General features: G+C 39.4%; 1 protein-coding gene across 7 annotated transcripts; it reads left to right on the top strand.

Moving 5' to 3' along the window:
- phactr4a (phosphatase and actin regulator 4a) lies at window positions 1–25,016 on the top strand. 7 transcript variants are annotated; one of them, XM_068332746.1, is made up of 16 exons: window positions 1–73; window positions 4,191–4,305; window positions 5,892–5,936; window positions 12,663–12,833; window positions 12,921–13,001; window positions 13,116–14,444; window positions 15,356–15,739; window positions 18,618–18,749; window positions 19,191–19,767; window positions 20,118–20,347; window positions 21,208–21,361; window positions 21,522–21,577; window positions 22,791–22,852; window positions 22,931–23,068; window positions 23,523–23,599; window positions 23,728–25,015. In XM_068332746.1, the coding sequence occupies exons 3-16, from the start codon at window positions 5,924–5,926 to the stop codon at window positions 23,741–23,743; spliced, it is 3,420 nt and encodes a 1,139-aa protein (XP_068188847.1). In that variant the 5' UTR covers window positions 1–73; window positions 4,191–4,305; window positions 5,892–5,923; the 3' UTR covers window positions 23,744–25,015. The 7 variants fall into 7 exon arrangements, with proteins under 7 accessions (XP_068188847.1, XP_068188846.1, XP_068188845.1 ...); XM_068332745.1 differs by having other exon boundaries at window positions 16–332; XM_068332743.1 differs by lacking the exons at window positions 1–73; window positions 4,191–4,305; window positions 5,892–5,936 and adding exons at window positions 8,165–8,205; window positions 8,296–8,443 and having other exon boundaries at window positions 23,728–25,016.
- Window positions 25,017–25,408: the final 392 nt, after the last annotated feature.

Raw genomic sequence — 25,408 nt, 5'->3', positions numbered from 1 at the left:
GCAGCCGTGGATGTATTTAATCTTCCCACGGAGTCAGTGTGGAACACCTTCTGACAGCAAAGTGCTAACGAAGGTATTTTTCATCTGCTGTACTCAGCGACTCCTGGATTTGTTGTTAAAGTTAAGAAATGCTTGTATACTTTATTTTCTTTCTATAGAAAGTAACGTTTGTGACTGTATGGGTCGAAAATGAGTTTGTTTAGCTAGTTCCGCCTTGTGATGGATAGCAGCGACAAGTGTCACACGTAATCAGCTATCAATAATATAAAGGATAACCACGACTTCTCTCTTCTTGATATATTTCCACTCACGATACACGGACACTAAAAAAGGTGAGGATATGTGGTATTGCATAATTTGTCGCTCTGTTTAAGCTAGAACGACAGGGCTGAGCTCTTTTACAGTAGCTAAAAGCTAAAGCTAGGGGGACTTTAGCCACCTGTTGCTGGCTCTAACTTTAGCTTGCAGCAGCCGAGGATTAGCATTATGCAAGTTCGCTTTGTAATGCGTCAGTCTGTACCTCATCGCTTGGTCAACGTAAAGAGGATGAATCTATATGGGGACACACAAATAAAACTAAAGGATTGTTTTCAAACTGTTGCAGTGTGTTCAACTTTCCCTAATCAACATTACCTTTTGTTAGTAATTTCCTGTTCCGGACTGTCTGCTTCCTCGCCTGTACACCTGGTTTAATGTAACGTTGGTGGGTTACATGGAAAAACTGAATTAATATGTAATTTCTGTGGTGTTCTGGACAATTCAAAGTCAGTTAACTATATAACAACCTTGAATCTTTGCATGGCAGCTCCAACATTGTTTAACGTGTGTAGGATTGTGTCAGGCTTCTGCATGCCACTGCATTCCACTCTCAGGTCCGTCAACTTGTTCTAACAGGCTCCCAGCGCGTTTTGTACTGGTTGAATCAGCAACACAGCGCAGTCTTTCAGACAGAGAGAAGACAAAAGAAGCTGCAGCTTATTGTATTTGTTCTGGATAGCCTGCTCTGTAATCAGGTCAATGTTGTTATTGTGCCTTGTATACATATAGTGGGCTGCTGTATCTGACACAGATCTTGATCAGAAGATGTGTTGTTAAATCCCATCTCTGTCAGGACACATAAAGGTGGGTTTACATTTGTTTACAGGAATGAGGCTGAGACGCAATGTTTCAAGGGAATTGGAAGTTATTTTCAAAAGATTCAAATACTGAAACTGAATTTCTTGCATGGCTCACAATTATAATCCTGATGGCAATAGTAACTTCTTCTTTGGCAAATGTAATTAGTAAGTACAAGCATTTTACACATTGACTTAAGGATGTATTTTTTTCCGGTCCAGTATACCTAATAGTTATTATGGATAATAGTTTGACTTTTCAAAAACTTGACATTTTCAAATGTGATTTTATGGCAACTTTTTGCCAGAAACAGTAGCATATACATTTACATTAATATTTACATGTACCAGTAAATGTTTTGTATTTGTGTTGTTTTCTCATGAACCACTGCATATTCATGAATTATCTGTATATGGATATAGGTAAACAAAAATAGCCATTTAAAATCGGAAACTGCATTATGCTACCGGTGAAGAAAAATGCTATATTCTTTGGTAGATTTGGAATAGAATGAGGTTTCTTAATTTGATTAGAAGTGAGCTTTTGGTATAATAGAAAACAGAGATAAATGAAGTTTAGATGAAGTTTAAAAATTTGAATATTGTCAGTGTTGGACGTATCATTATAAGCAAGTTATTGATAGTAGCTCAGTTGGAGCCCTATAGCTTGTTATCAAACAATCTGCAGCTTTGAGCCTCATTGAGGTACTGCCAAGTCTGCAAAATCTATGTAGCCCATTGGCTGATTGTGCTCTCAGCTCAGTAGAGCTCCATCCTGTTATTTGATGAACTGTGAGTTCTCAATCAGCTAATTGGTAGTTCACAGTGAACAAACAGGATTGTATAAAACACATGAATCACCAGGGCAGTGCAGAGCACAAGAACGAAATTAAATGTGTCTGATTCTAAGTTGATGTTATTGCTTTGTTTTTCTGAGGGAGTATAATTTTTAATCAAAAAACAAAACATATATAAAACAGATCTGTTTGGATTTTTGTTGCTAATTGTATCACAAATACAGGTAAACAAGAACCAATGTAGTCAGAGACTGCAACATCCCCCGACACCCCTGAATACATAATTTTACCCTGACCTACTTTCATGGGTCAAAGATCAAAGCTAGTGCTCTGACCTACTTTCATAGATCAAATCACTAGCTTTGATCTACGGTCTTACTCACACTGACCTTCTCTCTCGTCTTTCTATCTTATCCAGTTCCTGAGATAGATATATACTTTATTAATCCCTGAGTGTACAAAAGTTCAAATTTGACCTTGATCGAGTTTTCTCAAGATCAAGGTCATCATCTCATTTTCATCCCCTTTGCTGCCCAAGTAATGTGCTTTTTGTTTCATCTTTCTATCAGCAACGGTTGCGAAGATATTTGGTGGAGTAACGGACGGACGGACCGACTAACAGACGAACACACAAATGCTGATAATTATAATAAATCACTGCTTTGAAGTGGGATGTAATAAACACCATGAATCGAGACAATGTTACAAGCAGTCCTAAGCCAAGTGCATTTTCAGTGTGATTTATTTATTCATTTGACCGGTGGTAGGCATGTTGCCAGTTTGCATGTTGCCATTTAAAAGTAGAGATTTTGCATGTCGTTTTATGGCTGTTCAGTATGTGTGTGTACTTGTGTGAGTAAATAAAACCTGATACCAAAACCATTGCTTTATGTAAAATGAAAACAAGAGGTCATTAATTAATTTACTATTAAAATCCAAAGCATTACACAGACAAGGTACCATTTCAGTGTGCAGCATGTTGCCTGCATTAGGAATTTATACAGACATTTAAGATAGTTGTCATTTGTAATCGATATGTTACATTGTATTAATGTCACTGCAATGCTGTGTAATATATTTCAGTGTTTATATTAATACAGTATATCTACCTCTTTAATCATTAATATACGTACTAGTTAAAGTATTGCAGCTACGTTGTATCAAAGGATTTCAGTACTTGGATTAATTTTTTTTAAAAATCTGAAAATCACCTTTTACTTTCAGTCATACATTGGCTGGATTTGCAAAGAAAACAAGGATTAATAAAACTGGCAAGACATATAATCAAAGTTTTCTCACATTTAACCTTTAGATTCTCTGAAAAATGTAGTCTTGGAGGGGAGTGTAACCTGTACATGTTTGCACATGCTCACATGGTGCCCTGAGCGCTTCAGGGTTTCGGTGCAGGAAATGAGTCAACGGGGTCAGCTGCTATCAAGTGGTGCACATTAACTGAACCCTGTGTTCTCTGCACTGTCCGCCTCAACCAGCTTGTTGTTCCACCAGGAGGATATTTGAGAACAGAGTTGGGTTGCATCGTTGCTGGACTTAATCTGTTGAATTATTTGTGAGTTGAAATGCATATCAACATTTCTCTGTACATGAACAATAAAAAACAGTGGTGTAAGTAATTTTTTTAATGAGAAATAGGAATGGACAATAGATGTTGTGTGAGTATGTCCCCTCAAAAGGAATTTTGCTTACTGTACCAGATTTGACTTTTTTGATTTTAATAAAATACATTCTATATTATCTAAAACATTCAGTCTGTTTGACTGTAAATATACTGTAAGGAAGTAAATAAGCCAAGCATTGTTCCTGTCCTCATCCAGTGGACACCTGGCTTGGGATCTACAGTGGTAACATCTGTTCTGGATATTTGAGTGTTGGATTTAAGTGGATCATCTGAAGTTGTGTGTTTTACAGACATGTCCTGCATGGAGCTGTTGATGGTGTGCTGTGTGTACATTATAGCTCAAGACCTGTCAGACAGGTTAGACTGAAGTAAAACTGATCAGGCAGAGAGTTGTCCAGCATAAGGAAGCTAAAACCTGCTTTAAAAAGCTAATGTTAGAGTTTCTTCTTTAATTTGCATAGAAGCTAATTGTCAAACAACATGGCAGTATTTTAATAAGTGATGATGACTGTCTTCTTACAAAAAGACTTGTTGCTACCCAGGAAAATGACCAGTCAACTATAGTTCAGATTGAAATCCAGTTTTGGAGGACATAGACTTGGTATCTGCCTATTTAACATAACTCGTCTTTCTGTTTTACAGGAGTGTTGCAAGCACTGCTGCTAAGTTGTTCCATTGAAACCAGAATCCACAGGCAGTCAGCAAAGACAGGGTTCGTGGGGAAGATTTCACTGACAATCAATGATCTTCGATCAAAGTAAGTTACCAAAATAAGAAAAAAATTTTGCAGCTGCAAAGTTTTCTTTTCCACTCAACTCAAAGAACACCTGGCCTTGTCTGCCTGATAAGAAGGTCAAATACTTGCTTTTAAGCCTACACTCTCTCTTTTATACTGCTGTGTACACATTGTGTAGCCTATTCACTTAGGTAGTGTGTTACCTGTTTGTTGTCAAAGAGCACGTCATTCCAAAGTTCAACATGAGTCTGTTGTCCAGATCCTCCCCTGCCAATGTCATAATGTGGCTAAGTCTAATGACCTTGACCAGGACTAGAGCCAGCATTACTCATTATTTTTGTTCATTATTTTTCATTTTTTTCTTTTGTTTTTGAATCACTATTTTTTTAGTGCCCTCTGCTTGTGACCGCGATTTCCCTAATTCCAGCTGCTCCATCTTAAAAACTGAACCTCAATTAAAATCAAGTATTTGCAACCCAATAGTTTTGTTGTCATCAGTCTCTTCAAAGTGACTTGATTGTATCTGTGATTTTCATTGAGTTGTTAAAATTAGGCTACTGCTGGTCAATACAATGACTATCTAGAAGAAATTTGATTACAAAAAAGTTTAATGTCAAGGACAAGTTCAGTGTTTTTTGCATTTTTTCAGAAAGTGAAAAGTGTTGTTGAATTATTATATGTAAAATAAAATGGTACTATTTTTATTAAAAAAAAAACTGAAAATATATTGCGTGAAGTTTGAAAAAGTCACTGTTTATGCAGAATGAATACCATGAATCTCTCAGTCAGTTCCAGTACACATTGCTGCAGTTATGGGGAAGTCTAACCTGTCTAAGGTGTCACTCACTGACACTCACTGACTCTGTCCAAAAGAAGGGGAAACCACAGAACATCATTACTGAAAGGGCTGGATGTTCAGAGTGCTGTATGAAAGCATATTCATGAAATGTTTACGGACAAGATGCACAAAGAACAGGGAAGATTATCAGCAAATCACCTCCGTAGTGCCACAGGCTAATCACCTCCATGCTACGCTGCGTTGATGCAGTTATCCTTAAACCTTTTTTATGGCTGATTATATAAGGTATTCTAATATTTTGAGAAACTTAATTGTTGAGTTTCATGAGCAGTAAGCCATAATTATCAGAATTATGGAGAAAATGAATGAATGGTTGGGAACCATGAGTAAAATTGTAATTTTCTGCATTTAAAAGAAAAAAATAAATATTTAAAAGTTTCAATGGAAAAAGGTGAACTATTCCATAATATTCATTCTTTTAGGTTTACCTGTAGAGTTTCAATGTGTGTGAGATGTTTTGTCTTTACAAACACGAGAAGCTTTTGTTCAGCTTCATTCCCACAGTTTTATTTAGCTGCAGAAATCATCCAGTATGTTTGATGAGAGTCATGTATTGATTTACATCATAATTAGAGACATCATGAGTTGTCAGCAATTGTTTTAACTTTTATAAGTTTGTTCTGAAAAAAGTTTTTAATTTCAGCTACCATTGTTGCTCCCAACAGTTAACATGATGTATTGCATTTGAGTGATTTATATTATTTTTACATTTATTTCTACTTTTTATTTCCTCCACGTCTTGTTTCAGGAGCTGCTGTCCACTGAGTATTTCACACTGTAATGGAAAAGCCTGGTAAGAACTAAACTCCTTTATAAAACATGTTTGATTTAGACTGAAATTATAAGCTATTGTACATATATTGTATATTTAACATTTTAATTGTTCAGTTTTTTTTCTGTTGTTGTTAAATACCAATATGACAGGAAATGCACCAAAAATTTTAGAATAATAAAAATTCCCCTGAATTGCTTCTATTTTTTGTATAAAACAAAACCAAAAAACTATCACATTAAAACATTTATCTGTTTCTATTTTTATCATTTTTTTCCATTGAGACTTCTTGTAACTCCAGAGTAGTATCATGATGACAGAAAGCAGTGACTCAACAAATGAAGTGTTGGGTTAAGGCTGTCTGTGTCAGGGCTGTCCCTGTGACACATTGTGTTGTTGACACTGCAGTTATCTGATTGGTCCTTACCCAGAGGACACACCTATAGGTTGTCAGAGCCAGTTTCCTTCACTGCCACTCATGGCTTTGTGTCTATTTGACCACTGACCTCAAATCGTTTACAACGTCAGCTACACTCTTTAGCTTAACAGTTGTTATATATTTGGTATCTGTGAGAAACTACCTGGAATGGCTGTTCAGTCTGAACATAACTGTGAGTACACTTGCTTTCTCTTGATTTGCATCTCTTTTACATTAAACTACATTTTTTTTACTCATTTCGAAATAAAGATTTCAGCATGACTGGGACAGTTTTTAATGGAAACAATCAGGACATTTTCATGGCTCTGTCGTCACTTACAATGTGACTAGGCTATGGCAAGGCAGTTTGATCAGCTCATCTCTGTCTGCCTTGTTGCCCAGCTGTAAAAATAAATGGGACTTCCTCATGAGATCTCTATAAATGATGTCTGACATGAAGCAATGATTGTATGTTGGATTCTAAACATTTAAGTCATCCAAAGTGTTAGAGCTCATGACATCAATGTTTCGGTATTGTGAAGTTGTCATGATGGTATTCCTATGACTCATTAGGCTGATGTTTTTTGTTCAGTTGGGTTTTGTACTCTCATGTTCATGTACTTTGATTTAAAACCTAAAAAAACTGAGTTTGTCTCCATCTGCTGCTGCTCTCTAGAAAGAGTTCAAAGGATTTTGTGCTTCAATGAGTCATCAGTCAGCTAGTGTCGTAGACTTCCATTCCCATTGTTCCTCCTTCCGGGGTTGTCCGTATCCCTTGCACAACAGCTTTTGCTGGTGGTCTTGCATTCCTCACATTCCTGAGTCAGAGTTGCAGCTCATGCCGTGGCTGTAATTGGACTGCAGATGGAGTGATGTATGTCATTATGAAGTCACCTTCCTGTGGTGTATTGATTGTTGAGAAAACACAGGGATGGTTTCTCCCACTTTACTCAAACCCCTTGACTGTGTTTTATATTTAATGGCACCACATACACTAACTGATTGAAAGCTATGAATGATATCTCCCCAGACCTTCCGTTTGCAGAGTTGTTATGAACAGGTTATTACAATATATTGTCCTTTTGGGTAGATTTGGATTAACCAAATTATTCCTAATTAGCACTAACTAAATCTTCAACTTCTTTGTCTTAAATGCACCACAGAGCTCCTTTAACCTCCCACACACTGAATACAACCTCTATTTAATCAGACATGACTGTTACACTGTTGAGACAGACAACCTTGTTGCTTGTGTTCACTATGGAGATGTACAATTAGGAGCAGGCGTCTCTTTAAAGAATTACTGGATAAGTCATTTTACAGTTTTAACTCTATACCAAACACTGTGTATTAAAAAACGTTTACAGAGCTGTTAATGCATACTAGAGGTTTTATGATTTTGCACATGCTTCTCATATTTTTAAAGGACAGTCCTTAGTCATTTGACTCCTCAGCTGTGTCACTTCCTCTCTTTTGGAATTGAGCTCCACCTCGGCACAGCTTACCTTCCACTTCTCAAGTTACTTACCGTGCAGAGCCCGCCCCTCGTCCTTCAAGTAATGTTTTGTTAGTCAGAAATGGTGCTAGCAGGGTGCCCAGTCCATTGCAAATCCCTCAAGGCTGGACGGCTGGATCAGCCAAACCTCAAAGCTCGCTCCCCTCTGAACTTTGCCCCTGAAAAATCTGCTGTCCGGAATGAAAGGCATCCAAGACTGCCGGTTTACTTTATTTATGAAGTCAGAGCTTCAAGAAGGGAGGGAGCCGAGACCTTAGTGTGTGAGTGTGTTTGTGTTTTAAAGAGGGAGGGGGGGAGGGAGGGAGGAAGGAGGGAGAAGGGAGATACCAAACCTCACAGGCTGAAGAGAGGGAAGGGTAAGTCCACAGAGACGAGAGAGACTAAACGACTAAAATGAGCAGTCAGTACAGTATCTTAAGTTCTAGGAGTTTCATGTTTGTTTGCAGAAGAGTGAGGTGGCTTTAGGTTTTTGCCCTCCTGCCGTGGGCCTTAGGAGAGGCAGGGCCCGGCAAGCCAAAAGAGGCAGGAGCGGTAGCATGGGACTCAGTGCTAGCAGTGAGACACTGGCCCAGCAACCGTGTGAACACAACAAGGGTGAGTCTGAGATCTGAGCGCTGAACGGTTGCCGTGAACATATTGACGCTTTCTAAATGGAGTAACAACTTGACTGACATTTTTGCATGTGTGTAGAAGGCTAACAAGTAAAGAATGAGCAGGTGTTTTGAAAGCGGAGAGAAACTGGAAGGTTGCAGGCACAGGCAGGTGAAGAAGAATGCATGCAGATGGAATGTGGTGATTGTGAAATGTAGAACTCAGACAGTCTTCTCTCTGTCTGCCTGCAGCGTTACATCTGCCTGTGGAAGCTTTTCTGAATAACAAGATTTAGGGGTGCAAGGGGCCGGCTGACACCAGCCCTACTCGTGTTGCTCTGTGTTTATCTTTAACAACACTGTAGTCAGCAGGTGTACACTGAACTTTAGTGTGTCTTAAGATCACAAAACACATTTACCAATTCTAACTTCCAGAAACTTTTTAATTTAAAAAAGATCTAGTTTTCTTAACACAGCTCAAAGCTATTGGACCTCTCTGTAGCATAGGCCACCCTATGGTTGTTCCCTTTTTCTTCCTAATATCACAACATGAAGCTGAAGGTTCAAGCCCATTGTTGTTGGAAATAACTTGATTCATGCTCTTCATATTTTAGCGCTAGATTTATGACCGTTTCATTATGTAAATAAAAGATGTAACATGATATTGTCATCTTTGTTACATATTTCCTCTCGTGCAACGTCTATTTTTTGTGGTGTGCAGATCTTTGTGTGTAGTTGCTGTCAGCATGCCATGTGATTGACTTGTGTCATAAGTACAGCTTGACGAGAATATCACATTAATACTGGATGTTTGGTGAAGGTTTCCTGCTTTTGTTCATCCTTATTTCAGGTTTCAAAACAAGCTCTCATGTCAAGTCATTTTGGAAATGAATAACAAGAGATGAGGTATTGGTTGTTTGAGTGTAACATTTATTTCCCCTTTCACTTCATTCTTTTATAGGTCAGTGTCTTTTATTATGTAGTTTTGGATGAGAAACCAATATACTGTAAGCAAAAGCAGTGTGACGTGTTGCAGCGGCAGCTTTTCGCATATGTCGGCCAGAGTTTTCTCGTCGGCAGTCAGTTACCACTCCTGTTTTATGATGGTTGATCTCATGCTCTGCTTGGAGGGCAAACGGCTTCTCATCCTATGTTGTCTCTCAATTTATAGACCTTTTATTTTTTCAGAACTTCTGCTAGTTATTTTAAATGTCTTTGCTGTGGGTCACACGACACACCCATAACTTGTCAACAAAAATCCCAGAACTGTCGTATGCTGCTGTCTTGTCTGCACACCCTTTGAAAATTCTCTTCGCACAGTAATTCACTGTTGTTCTTTACAGTATGACAGGCTACAAACAAGTGGCACAGCCCTTTAAAGTGTGTCTAAAGGGCTGTATAAAGGGGGCGGGGGTTATGTCAGGAATAGCTGCGTGTTCATTGACCTCTCTATACATGCATTTTTGCACTGGTTGTCACACATACCAGCCTTTGGGTTGACAATATTATTCCTCCATTTTAATAAAATACTTTAAAGAACTTTATCGTGAACAGACAATTTTATAGTTGCTTTCAATTCATGGTTAAATGCCTCCAAGCAACCACATTGCTTGCTTTAGCAAATTATTTGTGCTGAAGCTGTGGGTGAGTCAATCAAAAAAATTGCAAAATAATTAATGTCTGGCTGAGCAGCTTTTACTTGTTATCATACATGTCAACAGACAAGATCACATGTGAAAGAAAACTAAACTACAAGTAAAAATATTAATTAACATGCAGGTCAACCCAGGCTGACCTGTCTTTGCGAAGAATTTTTATCTGCTTCCAGTTGAGGTAAATGAAACCAAGTGTGAAGACAGAGGACCAATTATAAAGTAGTTCAAGGCTAAACCTTAAATGACTTACTGGCCTGTCATTCAATAAAACAGTACAGCATGACAGTAATTAAGAATTTGAGTTTCTTGTAGTCCCACTAGTTTATTACACCTTAGCGAGAGGTTCATGGAGCATAATTCTTTATGCATGTCTTCATGTATTACTCTGCACAATTAGGCTGGCTTGTCACAATTTGGAGCTCTGCATTATTGTACAGTTATTCTTTCATGTGGGCTGTTGTCCTCTGTTCTCTAAAAGAAAGAAATATGCACCACTCTGATGCAGAATTTTCAATCTGACTGAAGGCTTTCTGATGAGTTCTGAGTTGAATTCTGTTGCTGATGGTTGCAGTAGCTGAGGGATGACATTGTTGTCAAACTCTAGTATTACTTTTTTCCCTCTGAAGGAGCCTGATGCTTTGAGCTTTTCTGACTCATGATATGAACACATTTATCTGTAACCTTGAATAATTCATGCTAACAACATGACAAGAAATAGATAAGATATTATCCTTATTTAAAAAAAGTGATAACTTTGTAGTTTATGATGTCATTAATGGCAAACCAGCTTGTCAGGCACCTGTCACATATCATTTTTTGTTCATCTGTAATTATTCGGTTGTGTTGGAAGGAAACCATGTATCTTTTCAGCAGGTTTTGACTGATTTCTCATACCTTCCAATTCACAACAGTATGTGACATGTTTAACAACCTGTTAAACGTTTCACATACTTTGACATTCTTTGTTAAATTTTAGTTAAGAGTAATTTTGAAACAGTATTATTCATATGATACAAATGTAAATGCAACGGTTTTGTTTTTCTTTTTCAAGAGAAGAAATAAAAGACCATGCGCACAAAATCTGTTTCGATCCGTGCTAATGGTCTGGTCTTCAGAAACATTATTTTAGCCTCGGTGATGCAATTTTGAAATGTATATTCCGAATTGTACATTGTAGAATATATTTTATTGTGAGAAGCCTAAGCCCACGCCTTGCTTCAATTTCTCTGTTGAATCATTTTCTGTATGAACCACATGGATCAAGGGTTTTACTCTGCTTTGAGGACTTGTTGGGTCATAACTTTCTTACAATGTTTGATGTGTTCAAATAAAACTACACATTTTAGAGTGACCTTTTTTTCCCCGACCAATTAGTCAGGATTTTGATAGGCTACACCTGTCAGGTGAATGCATTGTCATCCATCATAAGCCTCTTTTATGCAAAGTAGGCACAGACCAAACAAAAAAAAAATCGATCAAATTAGAATAACCTGCTTGTGGAAGAGACTTGTTTACTCAATAAACTATGTTTTCTTCAATGTCTGTTTATTTTTGGTTTGTTAGCAGGGTTACATGAGAGCTACCTCTATGAAACTTGGTGGGAGGACAGTTTGAGTGTAGAAATTGGATAGAGGGGCTGATCAATGCTGATATTGTGCCACTCTGCTTTTAAAACAATGAAAATATGTAAATTCCCAGCAGTTATGTTAAAGTGCACTAACGTATTGCACGTGCTACCATGCTATATAATGTCTCATTGTGGCAGCTCTATTAGGATACTGATCCCTCGCTTTTTGCCAGCAGAGGAGGAATGTGGCTCTGTTGTGTTACTGCAACCACACGACTCATCACCTAACAATTATAATTGTGGTTTCTTAATAAAAAAGTATGAGTAAGACCAATTTGAATTTGAGACATGGTTTCAGTCACAGTTGGGTCAGTTATTGTAATTCTATCTTTGTCCTGGTTAAAGTCTGTATCGGAAATGCTGTCTTTGCTTATAATAGTGAATTTGATAAATATGGATGCCTGATCATGTATTCCTCACTACCATGTGAAATATCACATCACCAGAACTTGTGTCCATATTTCATTGTCTCACTCTCATGTGACAACTAAGACTGCTGATTAAACATTGAGACAGAATTTGGACAATCCTTATTTTAAGGTTTGGGTCTTTATCATGAATTTGATGATAGAGCTTTGAACTGGAGCCCTACCCAATGTGGGGGCATACATATCAGGAATTTGATGTTCCTATTGCAACCAAAACATTTACTAATTTTATCATAATTTATCATAGGCATTATTTCATTGCTTAACCCGCTCAGCTGCTGGTTTATAGTTTATTTTTGTGCGCTACATTTTAAGAGATTGCTTTGCGCCTACTGGGCATATATCCTAGTGTGAAAGAGCTTTTAATTCAAGTTAACTGAAGTCCACAGCTGCAGCTCCCACAATCACTTATGCATTGTCTGTGACACTTGTTTCAATCCAAAAATAGTTTCCATGTTTCCAAGTATGAGATTCCAAGCATTTGCTGTTAGCAACTGTGTCATCTCCACACAGATGATGAGGTTGATCTGCAACAACGGACAGCACAGAGTGAAGATGGTAACTCTAGTGGGGGAACACCTCCAGCCAAACGTAAAGGCAAGTTGTCCAAAATGGGAAGGATCTTTAAGCCCTGGAAATGGCGAAAGAAGAAGCCAAGTGAAAAGTTCACTGAGACTTCGATAGGTACGCTTGATGCAGTTAATAACTGTTTTAACCTCATGTTTGCATTGCATTAATTTTGATTTATTGGTACATTCTGTTTTTTCTCAGCTTTGGAACGAAAGATTTCTGTTAGGAAAAGTCGTCAAGAACTGATTGCAAGAGGCGTCCTGAAGGATATTCCGGAGAATGGTAAAGATAGTTTTTGATTCTTTTGATAAATTGGCAACATGTATGAAGACGCTTATTTCATTCCCTGCTTGTTTCCTTGTTGGAAAGATATTAATGATGTAAACCATTTCAAAGTTCCACCAGTTAAAAATGGACACCCTGTGCCAATGGATGTGGACAAGTTATCAGAAGCGGGGGCAAGAGTTTCTCGAGGAGAGTCAGACATCAAGGTGAATCCCGTGAGGATGCTTCAAGGAGAGGAACGTCGAATTAGAGCACTTTCTGATGCCTCCCGTGGTAGCCGGGCACCTCTAGATGTGGACACTCATGCACGGCTTGCTTTAGAGGTGGATAGACGAAGCCGTTTGCCATCTGATATTGATAAGAGAGGGGGATCTTTACCAAGAGGACCTCCACAGGATGATAGATACCGCAGAGAAGAGAGGAGAGATGTCAAAGATGACCGGGAGGACAGAGGAAGGAAAATCAGGGAAGACAATGAAAGAAGGGACTTACGAGAGGAAAGGGATGGTGCCAACGATAGGAGGGAAGACAGAGACTTCAGAGATAAGCGAGAATGGAAAGATGACAAAGAGAGGAGAGATCGCGATGATAGGGAAAGAAGAGATTTTAATGACAGGGAACGAAGAGATCGTGATGAGAGGGAACGCAGAGATCACGACGAGAGGGAACGACGAGATCGTGATGAGAGGGAACGACGAGATCGTGACGAGAGGGAACGACGAGATCGTGACGAGAGGGAACGACGAGATCGTGACGAGAGGGAACGACGAGATCGTGACGAGAGGGAACGACGAGATCGTGACGAGAGGGAACGACGAGATCGTGACGAGAGGGAACGACGAGACGGAGATGACCGGGAACATAAAGATCATGATGATAAGGAAAGACGAGATCGAGATGAGAGGGAGCGCCGAGATCGTGACGAGAAGGAAATGAGGGACCGGGCTGAGAAGGAGCAGAGAGATCGCTTGGAAAGGGAAAGAAAGGATAGAGATGAGAGGGAACGCATGGATCATGACGAGAAGCAAAGGAGGGACAGGGGAGAAGCTAGGGATAGAAAGATTGAGAGAGAAAGGAAGGATAACAGAGATGATAGAAAAGATGAGAGGGAAAAGGAAGACAGGGAGAGGCAAGAGTTCATGAAAGATGGTGGGGATAGGAGGGATGACAGAGAGAGAAGAGAGGATAGGGACCGATGGGAAGACTGGGCAAAGAGAAATGAAAGAATTAGACGAGATGATCGGGATAGGAGAGTAAAGCTAGAATTGCAGCGCTCCATGGATGACTCTCGGGCTATATGCAGACCGTCCTCTGAGATAGACTTGCGACCTATGCTACAGAAGAGCTCCTCAGAGGAAAGCAAGAGGGTTCGTCCAGCCTCAGATGCTGAAAGAAGCACCACCTTGCCCAGATACATTCCTGAGTACAGAGAACGCTCAGGTAAGTACTCTCGTGTTAAACTAACAAGCTAATATAGCTTGTGTTTTGTACTTATTAACTAACCACAGAAGTTAGCAAATGTTGGTTAATGGATGCCGTTTAGAAAATTCAAGTGCCGTGATTAATACTTTATAAATGCTATTGGATCTGAAAAAACATTCCTGTAAGATGAGGAAATGTCTTTTATTCCAGTAGACGAGCTCGCAGTCTAGGTAGCAAGGTAATTTCCTGTGCAACCCTTCCTGTCATCCCCCCGTGTCAAAGTCCAATCCAAGGCTGTTTAAGGTTCCTCATTATGTCCAAGAATCTATTCATTGGAATCAGTTTAACTTTGTGCTGTTTTGTTTTTTTCCTTTGAAAAGAGTCTACGTAATCTTGAGCTGTTCAGGAAAATGCTGCAGCTCTGCTTTGCTTTGAAGTTTCTGAAATGTTCTGGTCTAAGTAAATCTCAATTCAGTCAATCATTAATTAAACAAATACTTTTGCCACAGTGAAATTCCAGCATGTGTAAACCAGAGTCTCCTGATAGGGCCATGAAGGAATGTTCTCCACATGGTTTAAGTAATTCTTACTGGTGTTATGACACCAACACACTCACCCTGAAAGTTTCAACAGACTGAAACTGTAAACATCAGGCTTTGATATCTGGATTTAAAGGAGTGAAGAAGTAATCCTGAGAATGCTTCTGTACGTCTTGGATCCTCGTCCATCTCTGCTGTGTGTGAACTGAAGTTTGTCTGTTTCATGTCGCTTCTTGTCCTTAATACCTCAGCTTATCCTTTGGTGTTTCCTATGTGTCATGACTCTTTTGTGTGTTTGACGTAATTAGTTTTGCATTGTGTAAAACATCAGTAGGCCTCTTGTTGTGACCTCTCCTTTGGTATTTGTGTTTGTCTGTACGTCTTCTGCAGAGTTCGCTGGTGTTCGCTTTGCCCCTGACCCTCGTCCTGCACAAGACTCTCAGCAGGTGCCGCCACCACCAAAACAGGCACTGCTTCCCCCTAAACTTCTCACCACTCCCTCCACCGAGTCCGGCAGGAGTCCAACCTCCTCCTCTTCCTCCTCTTCTTCTTCATCCTCTTCTTCTTCTTCTTCCTCTTGCTCATCTGTGGCTGTAGCTGTGGCCAAGCCACCAAGAACAGTCTCCCTAATAGCTGATGACCCACCTCGTCCGTCCCCGACAGCTCCTTCTTCAACTGACTCTGATGTGCCACCTCCTGTCCCCCCCCATGCCAAGCAACCTCCTGTCCCTCCACCAAAACCTACCAACCGTAACAGCAATCCAGCACTGCTTGGTGAGTTTCTACGCATAGACTTCTGCAGATGTACAAGTGCCTGTCAAGTTAATGTCTATCAAGAAACAGTTTGGTTTTTGTGTATGTTTCTTTGTACTTTTAGTCTACCATTTAAAATAAGTTATGCCACAACTTTTAAAAGGAAAGCATATTGAATGTTTACTAAAAACAAAAAAATGAAATTGTACTTATATCAAATTAATTTTGTAAACAGTCTCTGCCTTAGAGAACCATGGTCCTCTTAATGATGCCAGAGTCACTTCAAAACGTTATTGCTTCTTTTTTAAAAAGCTTAAGCAAAAAAATAAAATAAAATAAATCATGGATTAGACTTTTGGGCTATTTGAAACTAATTTCTTCTACCCTGGTTTGAATACAGTAGATGAGTTAAGATTTCACTTCATAAAACAGGTTGAAAGAGTCTGTTAGAATTCAAGAAATTAGCATGAACCATGTTAAAATAGTTTCTTTTTAATTCTTATAACAGAATTTACTGTGTTTTACCAATCATTTTTCTTAAATAACTTCATTTTTAGAAGATTTATTTTATGGACTTTCTGCATTTTTATTTTGACTTTTCAATTTATGGAAATCGGTAACCAACAACTCAGCTCCATATAATCAGGCCCAGTTTCTTAAAGACAAGCTGTTGCCTGTGTTTGATTCAGTCTGGGTGTGGAATAAACTCCTTAGCCTTGGTGTAACCTTGGACTCTTCCATTTTTAATATAGTTAAATGTTTTCTCAAAACTTTTTCACAAGTGTTCCACAATGCATAATAAGGGCTTTCTACTCACACTATTATAAATAAAACTCAGTTCAAAGGCAGCATAGTGTTTTTCCTATTTAGCCTGAATGCTGCCAAGGGGTAATCGTCTCCGTAACAATGTTGTTATCAAGCTGTAGCACAAGTAGAGCTGTTGCAGCTGAACAGTGTGTGAGCAGAGTTTGTTGCTGTCGTCCAGTCTGTTGCTAGAGCACAGGTTCAGTGTGTAGAGCCATCAGTCTCTGAGGGAGACAACATGCAGCAGCTTGCCCTTCCAGTATTTATGATGTGCCAGATTTTTTTTGGCGGTTGAATAAAAACTGATTTGGCTTTTAGTACTTCATGTCTTCAGTACTAGTATGGTGCAGCTGCTCTTGGTTTACAGCCGATCAGTACTGTCTTTGAAACAGACACTGTGGTAGGAATGTATGCCACACATTTGTTAGGGGAGGGTTGTATGCATATGTTACTACATTTCATTTCGACCTGTTCAGGGTGGTTGTCTTGCCTTACTGGCAGATTAACCACATTGGTAATGGACATTGACATCACCGTGTAATGCCTTTTGTTGGACTTTTTAATCTTCTATTCTTTCTTTATTTCAATGTGTTTGGATTTTGTGTTGGGCTTTTTTTTCTCACTTGTCAGAAAGGCAGAAATGTTTTAAATATTCATATGTTAATTTATATTAATGAGACACAGAATATAACTGTTCGAGCGTTGCATGTTTAACGCCAAAACTGAAATTGAAAATTGACGAGCTGGTAGTATTTCTTCCAACATTAACACATAACATGAATATTCTTCTCACTGATATGGGTTTAAAAATTCAGGAACTTTATAGCAAATCACTACATCTGACTACATTTGACCTACTTGAGTATTTTGATAATGCAGTTTTATGTTACTTACATGAAGGAAGCTAAAATTTGCTGTTACCCAATTTTATGTTGTATATATCCCATTTATCAACTTTTGTGACCAGCTATAGGTATTATTTCATGATCCAAACCCCCCACAAATTCAAAATATTCTTCAGTGCGTCACAGAAGATGATCTCATGATCTCACAGCATCTGTCTTACTGGACCGTACCGGAGCTGACTTTTCTTTTGCTTTTGGGTTAGAAGTGGTATTTTCTTGAAATTCAACCATTCAGTATTGATGCAAATTTGGGCTTTTTGTTAGATTGTTAAAATAAAAGTCTATGTAGGCAGAAAAAGTCTCTTTGGGTTTAGTGCTTGTAGATATTGAATATATCAGAAGTATGTAATTATGTAGCGAAAGAACTCTAAAATCTAAAATATTCAGTTTGTTTTATACTTTTGATTCCTCAAGGTAGCCCCCTTTTGCTTTGACGACAGCTTTACTGCTTGGAAAATCATTGAGTTTCATGAGTTTGTCACCTAAAACAAAGATACATTAATTGAGTTGTGCAGAAGTCAAGTTGATTACACAGTTGACAGGCCTGTTTGGAGAACTCTTGGAATCCATATTATGGCAAGAATCAGCTCAGTAAAGAGAAACAACAGCCCATTATAAGTTTCAGGACTGAAAGTCAGTCAGTCTGGAAAACTTTAATCTTTGAATGCATCCCAAGGTGCAGTCGCAGAATCCATAATACGCTATGTTAAAACTAGCTAATTTGAGGACTGCCCCAGAAAAGGAAGACCAAGGGTGACAAAGGGTCAACTCTGCTACTGAGAAAAAGTTCATTTGAATCCCCAGCCTCAGAAATCACAAGTTAACACCAGTAAATTCTGTGCTTTGGTCTGATGAGTCCAAATTAGAGCTCATATCTGTTTGCAAGGCAGAATTGGTGAATAAATGGGTTCTATGTCCATGGTTTCCACCGTGAAGGGTGGAGATGTGATGGTGTGCGGGGGCTTTGTTGGCGACACTTGGGGACTTATTTTTTATATTGTTTACTACATAATTTCATCTATTCTTTTTTAGTTTTGATGCCTTCTACAATGTAAAAAGTCATCAAAATGAATAGAATAACACACACACACACGCACACACACAGTATCTGAAAGCACCATTTTTATTACTGTTGCAGCTCCCAGTCTAAATCGTACATTTTTCCTTACATGTCCACTCATTTTTGCCAGCCGCCTCATTGAACAGGGGCTCTAGAGTCAGACAGCCTTGTTACTGGACCAGCTGGAGACGGCAGAGTGAGCTTGGCCTCTATCTTTCTCTACCTGTGTACCTGCGGCACAGGGCAGCCCAGACCTGCTCAGGTACCCAGGGAACTGGCAGCTCTCACTGCATCCTAAAAGCTGTGATATTGATTCACCGCCTTCATGGGAAATTCAATACGTTTCATTTTAACCCGTCGACTGTTGCATGTGTTTTACAGCCATCACAGCTTTTTCCAGGTCAACTAATGTGACTAAATGCCTCCTAAAAATACTGCATGGAACTTGCATTATGTGCCTGAGTGCACTGAACGTGTTTGTTGAATGAATGTTGATACATTTGTGTTATGCGTGTCACTCTCCATTGACTCAGCAACCAGCTCAACAGGATCATCTTCTCAGGTTTTAAATGACATTTGTGCTGTTGATGACTAAACTAACGTCACCTGCTACAAGCCGACAATGCTTAACAGTTTAACTCCTGGTTTCATTTATATACTTGATGTCATGTATTAATTAAAAAAAATTTTTTTTTTGATACAGCTGAGCTCTCCCATCCTGGAAGCGGTGTCATCATAGTTCCAGCACCTGCAAAACGTTCTCCACCAACACCACCGAAAAGGACAACCCCCGTCACAAAACGCCATTCTGTTGACCCTTCTCTTCCCAGTCAACCTCAAGAATGTCCTGCCTCTGAACCGCCCTCTCTGCCAGTACCAACATCCCCTACTGTTCCTAAAGGAGAAAACATGGAAGACAAAATTAACGAATCAACCCCTCAGCCTTTCACCGAGTCTCTCCCTTCACCTCCGTCCCACATACCTCCATCACCTCCCAGGGTTCAGTCACTCAAGGCGCCCATCACCATCCCCTCAGTCGTGTTGCCCACAGTCCAACCTGATCCCCCCAGCCCAACAGTCGAGCCCCCAAGCCAGTCTCCAGCCATACCCCTGCACATCCTCATCCAGAGAGCCTTGGCCAGTCCTGGTCCAGCGCATCCCAACCCAGATGGCTCCCAGAGGGCACACTCACTGCTGTTTGAGTCTCCACCAGAGTTCCTTGTGGAGGCGGGAGGGAACACAAGGCATTCTCTACCCATCACCATTGAACCTCTCAGGCTGTAAGTGGCCCACACACTCCATGCAACACAATAAACACTATTTCTTTGAAAGCTAACTGCAAAGGAGGACAGTTGTTTTTTTTCGTCAGAAGTCGCTTTTACTGTCAGAAATTCGATTAAAATCTTTATGACAGTAAATGGCTTATGATTAGACAGAACAAATTAAAATGTTACTCAACAACTAATAGGGAAACACTAATATTACATCATATCAAGTGTAAATTAATCTAGATTTTCTAGCATTGAAAGATTAAGTCTTGTGTCCTTATGTGGTTTTTTTTTTTTTTTTATCACAACAAGGCTTTTCATTACAAAACTCTTTACTCTCTCACTGCTACATTTGTTTACAGACCAGAGGACGATGACTTTGACATGGAGGAAGAACTGCGAAAGCTTCAGCCTCAGAGGTTTTCTCGCCAGACCGAGTTGGAGCCCCGCAGCAGAAGGGCTTTGATTGGAGATCCAAGAGTGAGTGTCATCCACGAGGGAGGAGGTCCTGGAGACAGCGAGGAAGAATCTGACTCTGATGGCCCTATTCTTTACAGAGATGATGATGATGACGATGAAGAAGTCCCTATTAGTAAGTTGGTGTTGCTTTGAACTGTTTCCTCACTTCCTGGTTTGTCCGTACCATTTAGGCCATGTGTGTAAAGAAGTCATGGAATTGGTTGGTGTTTCACATAAAACCAACAACATAATATATAATGTACCTCTGATTAAACCTCTTAATGTAGCTCATTCAGACAAAGCTGCAATTACTACATTTTTTAATGTGTAATTCCCATAGTGGTAGGTGGTTTAATATGAATAGAGTTGAATCAGTAAGATGCAGACCTTTAGAGCTCCACAATACTCTTAAGGAGGAAGCTAGTCCATCACGGAGACAAAACACTTGAGATGACTGTCTCATTTAAAAAGGATTTTCCTTCCTCATTGTGATTATGTCTTGGGAATTTGTGGTGGAAGGGTTTAGAAGCTATTTCAGAATTATTAGTTGTTGGAACTTTGTGTTCGTAGATCTTCTTTAATTTGAGAGAGCTGAATAGTTAATTGAGTCCCTACTATTAACCCATCAAAATGTTCTTAGGTGTGGGCCATATGGCCCCAAAATAATAAAATACGATGATACAATATTTTTTTTATGATATTTAACAAAAACACAATACGTGATATAACTCATGTATTGCATCTTAAAATATTTTTGAGTTTTGCAATGTTTGACTGAATGGATGCAATCAAAATATATGGTTTCTTTATTGGTGGTCTGTTTTTGATGTAATTCAGCTTCCTTTTGTCCTTTTCTCTTGATATGTTTGCCATATTCTAGTGTCTTCAGCAGGCTGAGGGAAATTATGCCATTGACAAACGTCCTTATTAATATACCTTACAAAAAACATGGCTCGTCTCTGGTGTACTGATTTTTGGTTATTTATTTTACAGGTGGGCTAGCAAGTCGAATAAAGAGGAAGGACACTTTAGCCCTGAAGCTTGAGAGAGAGGAGAGGGAGGCTCAGGAGAACCAGGACGGTATGAGCTGGCAGAGCAGGGAGCAGTGGGTCGAGCTGAGGAACAGAATCGGGACCACACTGACCCGGTGAGGACCTGCTGTCGTCGAATTTGTCATCCAGCAAAACAATCCCTATATAGTAGAAGATTGAGAGGCTCTGCAGTCACACACATTCATCCTTTTGATCTGTCAAGTTCTCAAAACAAAGTAGTTCCTTTTAAATAATCTATATTGCTTTTTTCCACAGGCGACTGAGTCAGAGGCCGACAGCAGAGGAGCTAGAGCAGAGGAATATTCTTCAAGGTGAGTTTGTCCAATTCCACCCTGATTCTTCATTCATGTGCTTCTGATTCCTCTGCACCTCCAGTTTGAGAAGCGTGCTTTTCATTTCTCTCTTGGCTGAAGTCAGTGGTGCACATTATGTATTTGTTCACTGTCGTGGGACATTGTGAATGATTTTACTTTTATATTTATATATATACACATGGTGTATGTAGTTTCTCATTTGAATAAAAGTGCAGGTCTGCGGAACAAAATTTCTAAATACATAGGACATGCTTTTATGTAAACTGGTATTTATAAAGAAGAATGTGTAGTCAGGATTTCCAGAGGGAATTCATGTGAAATGTTAAGAATGAGATGGAGTAAACAGTGTTAGGGACTGAATTAAATACCAATTTTCTTGATGTCAGCTTTTCTTGGTCTGAATGTAGTACCGGTGATGGATTACTGCATCCCTAATTGAAATATGTGGTAATAAAAACGAGTATGCACATGTGATGTATATCCACTATTCTAGACTGAATACACAAAATGTTTTAAGTGGGTTCAGACTGGAGATAATTCTTCAACAGTGGTTGCTCTCAGTTTTAGCACTGAGTGTAGTTTACTCAAGTACCCGACTATTATTGTACAATATTGATGTGCTTTAATTGGTAAACATTTTTGAGGTAAATGTCGTGTTTTACTGCACTACATCATGTCCTTAGTTACTCATTTCACATTCACACTTTTGTTTTGCTATTACTTGTGGTTTGATCAGTGTCTTTGTGGGTAGGATGCTGTGTGATGACGACAGGCAAAGCTGCCTCACAGCCAAAGTAGTTTGTCAGCAGAAGGAACCAAACAACAAACCCTGAAACATTGCATAATTAACTAGGCTGCTACTCTGTGGTTTTGTTAAAACATCCAGAGTATAATGAACATCAGCCCATCATAGGGAAATGTCAGAGCAGCGTTACTGTCATTCCATCTTGGATCCCAGACACAAGAATGAACATAATAGTTGTCAGGGTCTTTCAACATGTTTTGATCCAGGATTCCTTCCTGCGCTTGTCCTCAAATGACTTGGCCAAGATGATGCCTGGCACCCCTGCAAATACAATGCCGTGCTTTGTGCAAAGCTGGGCAGCCGTTAAGGATTCCCGTTACTGCAGCGTGCCGATGGCAGCTCAGGTGAAATTTATCTGACTAGCTTCTGTGTTTCCCTCTCATGGAATGTCTTTTCTTTCCGCAGCCAAGAATGAAATGGATAGACGATTAGAGAGAAGTGAGATCAAACGGAGGTTGACGAGAAAGGTCAGGATACGACAAAGTAAATCCACTTTCATTATGAGTAGAGCAAAAATCTAAAACCTCTGTGGGTTCTATCCTCAGCTTTCACAGAGACCCACGGTGGCTGAACTCCAGGAGAGGAAGATCCTGCGTTTCCACGAGTACGTTGAATCCACCCATGCACACGATTACGATCGGAGAGCAGATAAACCGTGGACCAAGCTCACCCCTGCAGATAAGGTGAGACTCGACACGTCCTCGCCGAAACACACTCTGCATCTCTCTTGAGCCTAAGAAGGCTCCCGAGACTTTGAGCTTCCTAGAAAGACAGAGGCTCAGTCTTGAAGTAATTTCAATAGCAATTTCATCAGCTTTGGTCAAATCTGAGAGGATTTGCATTCAAAGCGGGGTCTGTCCCAGGAATGCAATGCAGAAGCTGCTCAATGAGTTTTGCCAAGTGAATTACCTTGTCTGATGAAGCTCTGGAAAATATCAAGGACCAGGAATTATACATGTTGGAAGAAGTGTGACTTAAATCACTAAAATGAAAGATTTGTTTTGATTTTATGTGAATATTTGTCTGCAGTCATTAGTCAAAGAATCATTTAGTTTTTACCACACTCTTCTCTGTCTTACTCTGAATGGAGGGAACTGATTTCACCTGAAGTGCTGTTTCTTTCATGTCTCCCCTCAGGCAGCCATCCGCAAAGAGCTCAATGAATTCAAGAGTTCAGAGATGGAGGTTCATGAAGAAAGCAGGATCTATACCCGGTGAGGCCCGTGTACAACTCTACACACGTATTCCCAAGTTTATTCCACAACATTTTATCACCTCTGGTTTGTTTTTTTTGTTTTTTTCCCACCTTGAAGATTATATTGACTTCCTCTTGTCCCACCAGGTTCCACCGGCCTTAGGTGCCCTTGACCAGTAAAGCTCTTAGACTGGAAGTAGAGAGGAGGCACAAGTTCTCCCCATTATGAGCTGAACCAATGGCCCAATTGGTCCATTTTTTTTCTGACTGCCTGTAAACCTGCTCAGCTGAAGACGCTGCTGTTGCTGGAAACTGGAAACAGTGCACAAGAAGCCACGAGTCAGCTTCAACCTCAGGTTGTTGTCAGACATCCTCCACCTCTAGGACTGGAATTCAGGATGGCAGGAGTCCTGTGTCTATATTGAGGGCCAACGTGCCAACACTTTAGAGCAAGAACCCCCACCCCCTCTCCTGAGAGTTCAGATAGTTTGATTTGAAAGGAAAATTGCTTAAATGTTGTCACTTTTTTTTCATCAGTCTCAACATACCTTCATTTGCCTTCACACTACGTATCTCTCTTCCTTGTGGAACAGGAAGGACTGTGCAGGATGATATTATTATAGTTCTTTTCACACTGACGGTACCGCTGACCTAATCAGGATTGTTTACTGTATGTTTGCTGGTACAAATGTCTAGCACCAAAAACTAGCCTTACACCTCACGTGATCTCACATAATGCAGTTTAAAGTGTCTGACAGATAACAGCATTGAGTTTATTTAATACTCTTTTATTTTTATTTAAATCAACACTTTGGCTCTGCGTGTAGAATCAGAGCACTGATTCCAACCGAAATCCAGAACAGTGCATTTTACTGTATTTTGATCATTTGTGATTCTCATGGAGTACTTGCCACTCGATTTTGTTCCAATAAGGCACCTTATGTTCTTTAGGTGGGTGTGTAGAAAATTCCCAAGTGAATTCCTATTCTGTTTGTAATTGAATTATACAAGCAGGACAATACATGTACATATTTTTATTTTCCTTGCTGTTTTATGGTACTTTATATAAACAAGCCATGTGTTGGTTTCAAATGTATAGAACAAATAGATTTGATGGACTTTATGTTGTACATCCACAGCAATGCAGACATGTTTTAATTGTAAAGTATTTCTCTTATGTCATTTCCTTGTAGTAATGGCACAAAAACATTTTGATACAAAGATCTTTGACATGTTTTTGCAAACCACGCTATAAATGAACAGTTCACTCAGAAATTAAATAACTTGTGATTTTTTTCATTTCAGTCTGATCTAATTATTCATCGTCAATGTGGCATTTTGGTCTTCTGTGTACTACTGGATGAATCTCGGAGGTGGATGAGAAGTCTACAGTATATTAAAACATTAAAATGACCAGATGGGGGCAGTGTTATATAACATCTAAAGATTTATTCAGAAGCCAATGCTGATGTTGACTGATGTAAAAGACTACCTTCATTTCAGTTATGTCCGTCCTCACAGGACTTTGGAACTATGTGGTTCTTCAATAGAAGAATGTATGCAGCAGTTTTCTGTGACCAGAAGCATTTTGCCCTTTAAACTTAATTAGCAGTAATTAAAACTCCGCATCAGTGAGCATCATCTCCATTTAGTCTTCAGACACTCATGAATGTCAAATTATTATCAAACCTGACTGATCAGAGGAATAAATAATTTTAGTATTCAAAAAGATTGTAGTAGAGCCACATGTTTTTATGCATGAAGTGTATAATTCAGAATATTTAATAGTGAACACTCATTAGATATGCTTTTATCCTCAGCTTCCAAC

Source organism: Antennarius striatus, chromosome 14 (assembly GCF_040054535.1).
Source record: "Antennarius striatus isolate MH-2024 chromosome 14, ASM4005453v1, whole genome shotgun sequence".
In the NCBI taxonomy this organism is placed as follows: Eukaryota; Metazoa; Chordata; class Actinopteri; order Lophiiformes; family Antennariidae; genus Antennarius; species Antennarius striatus.
Note: the sequence above shows the minus strand (reverse complement) of the source record. Positions and strands in the feature narration are given on the sequence as shown.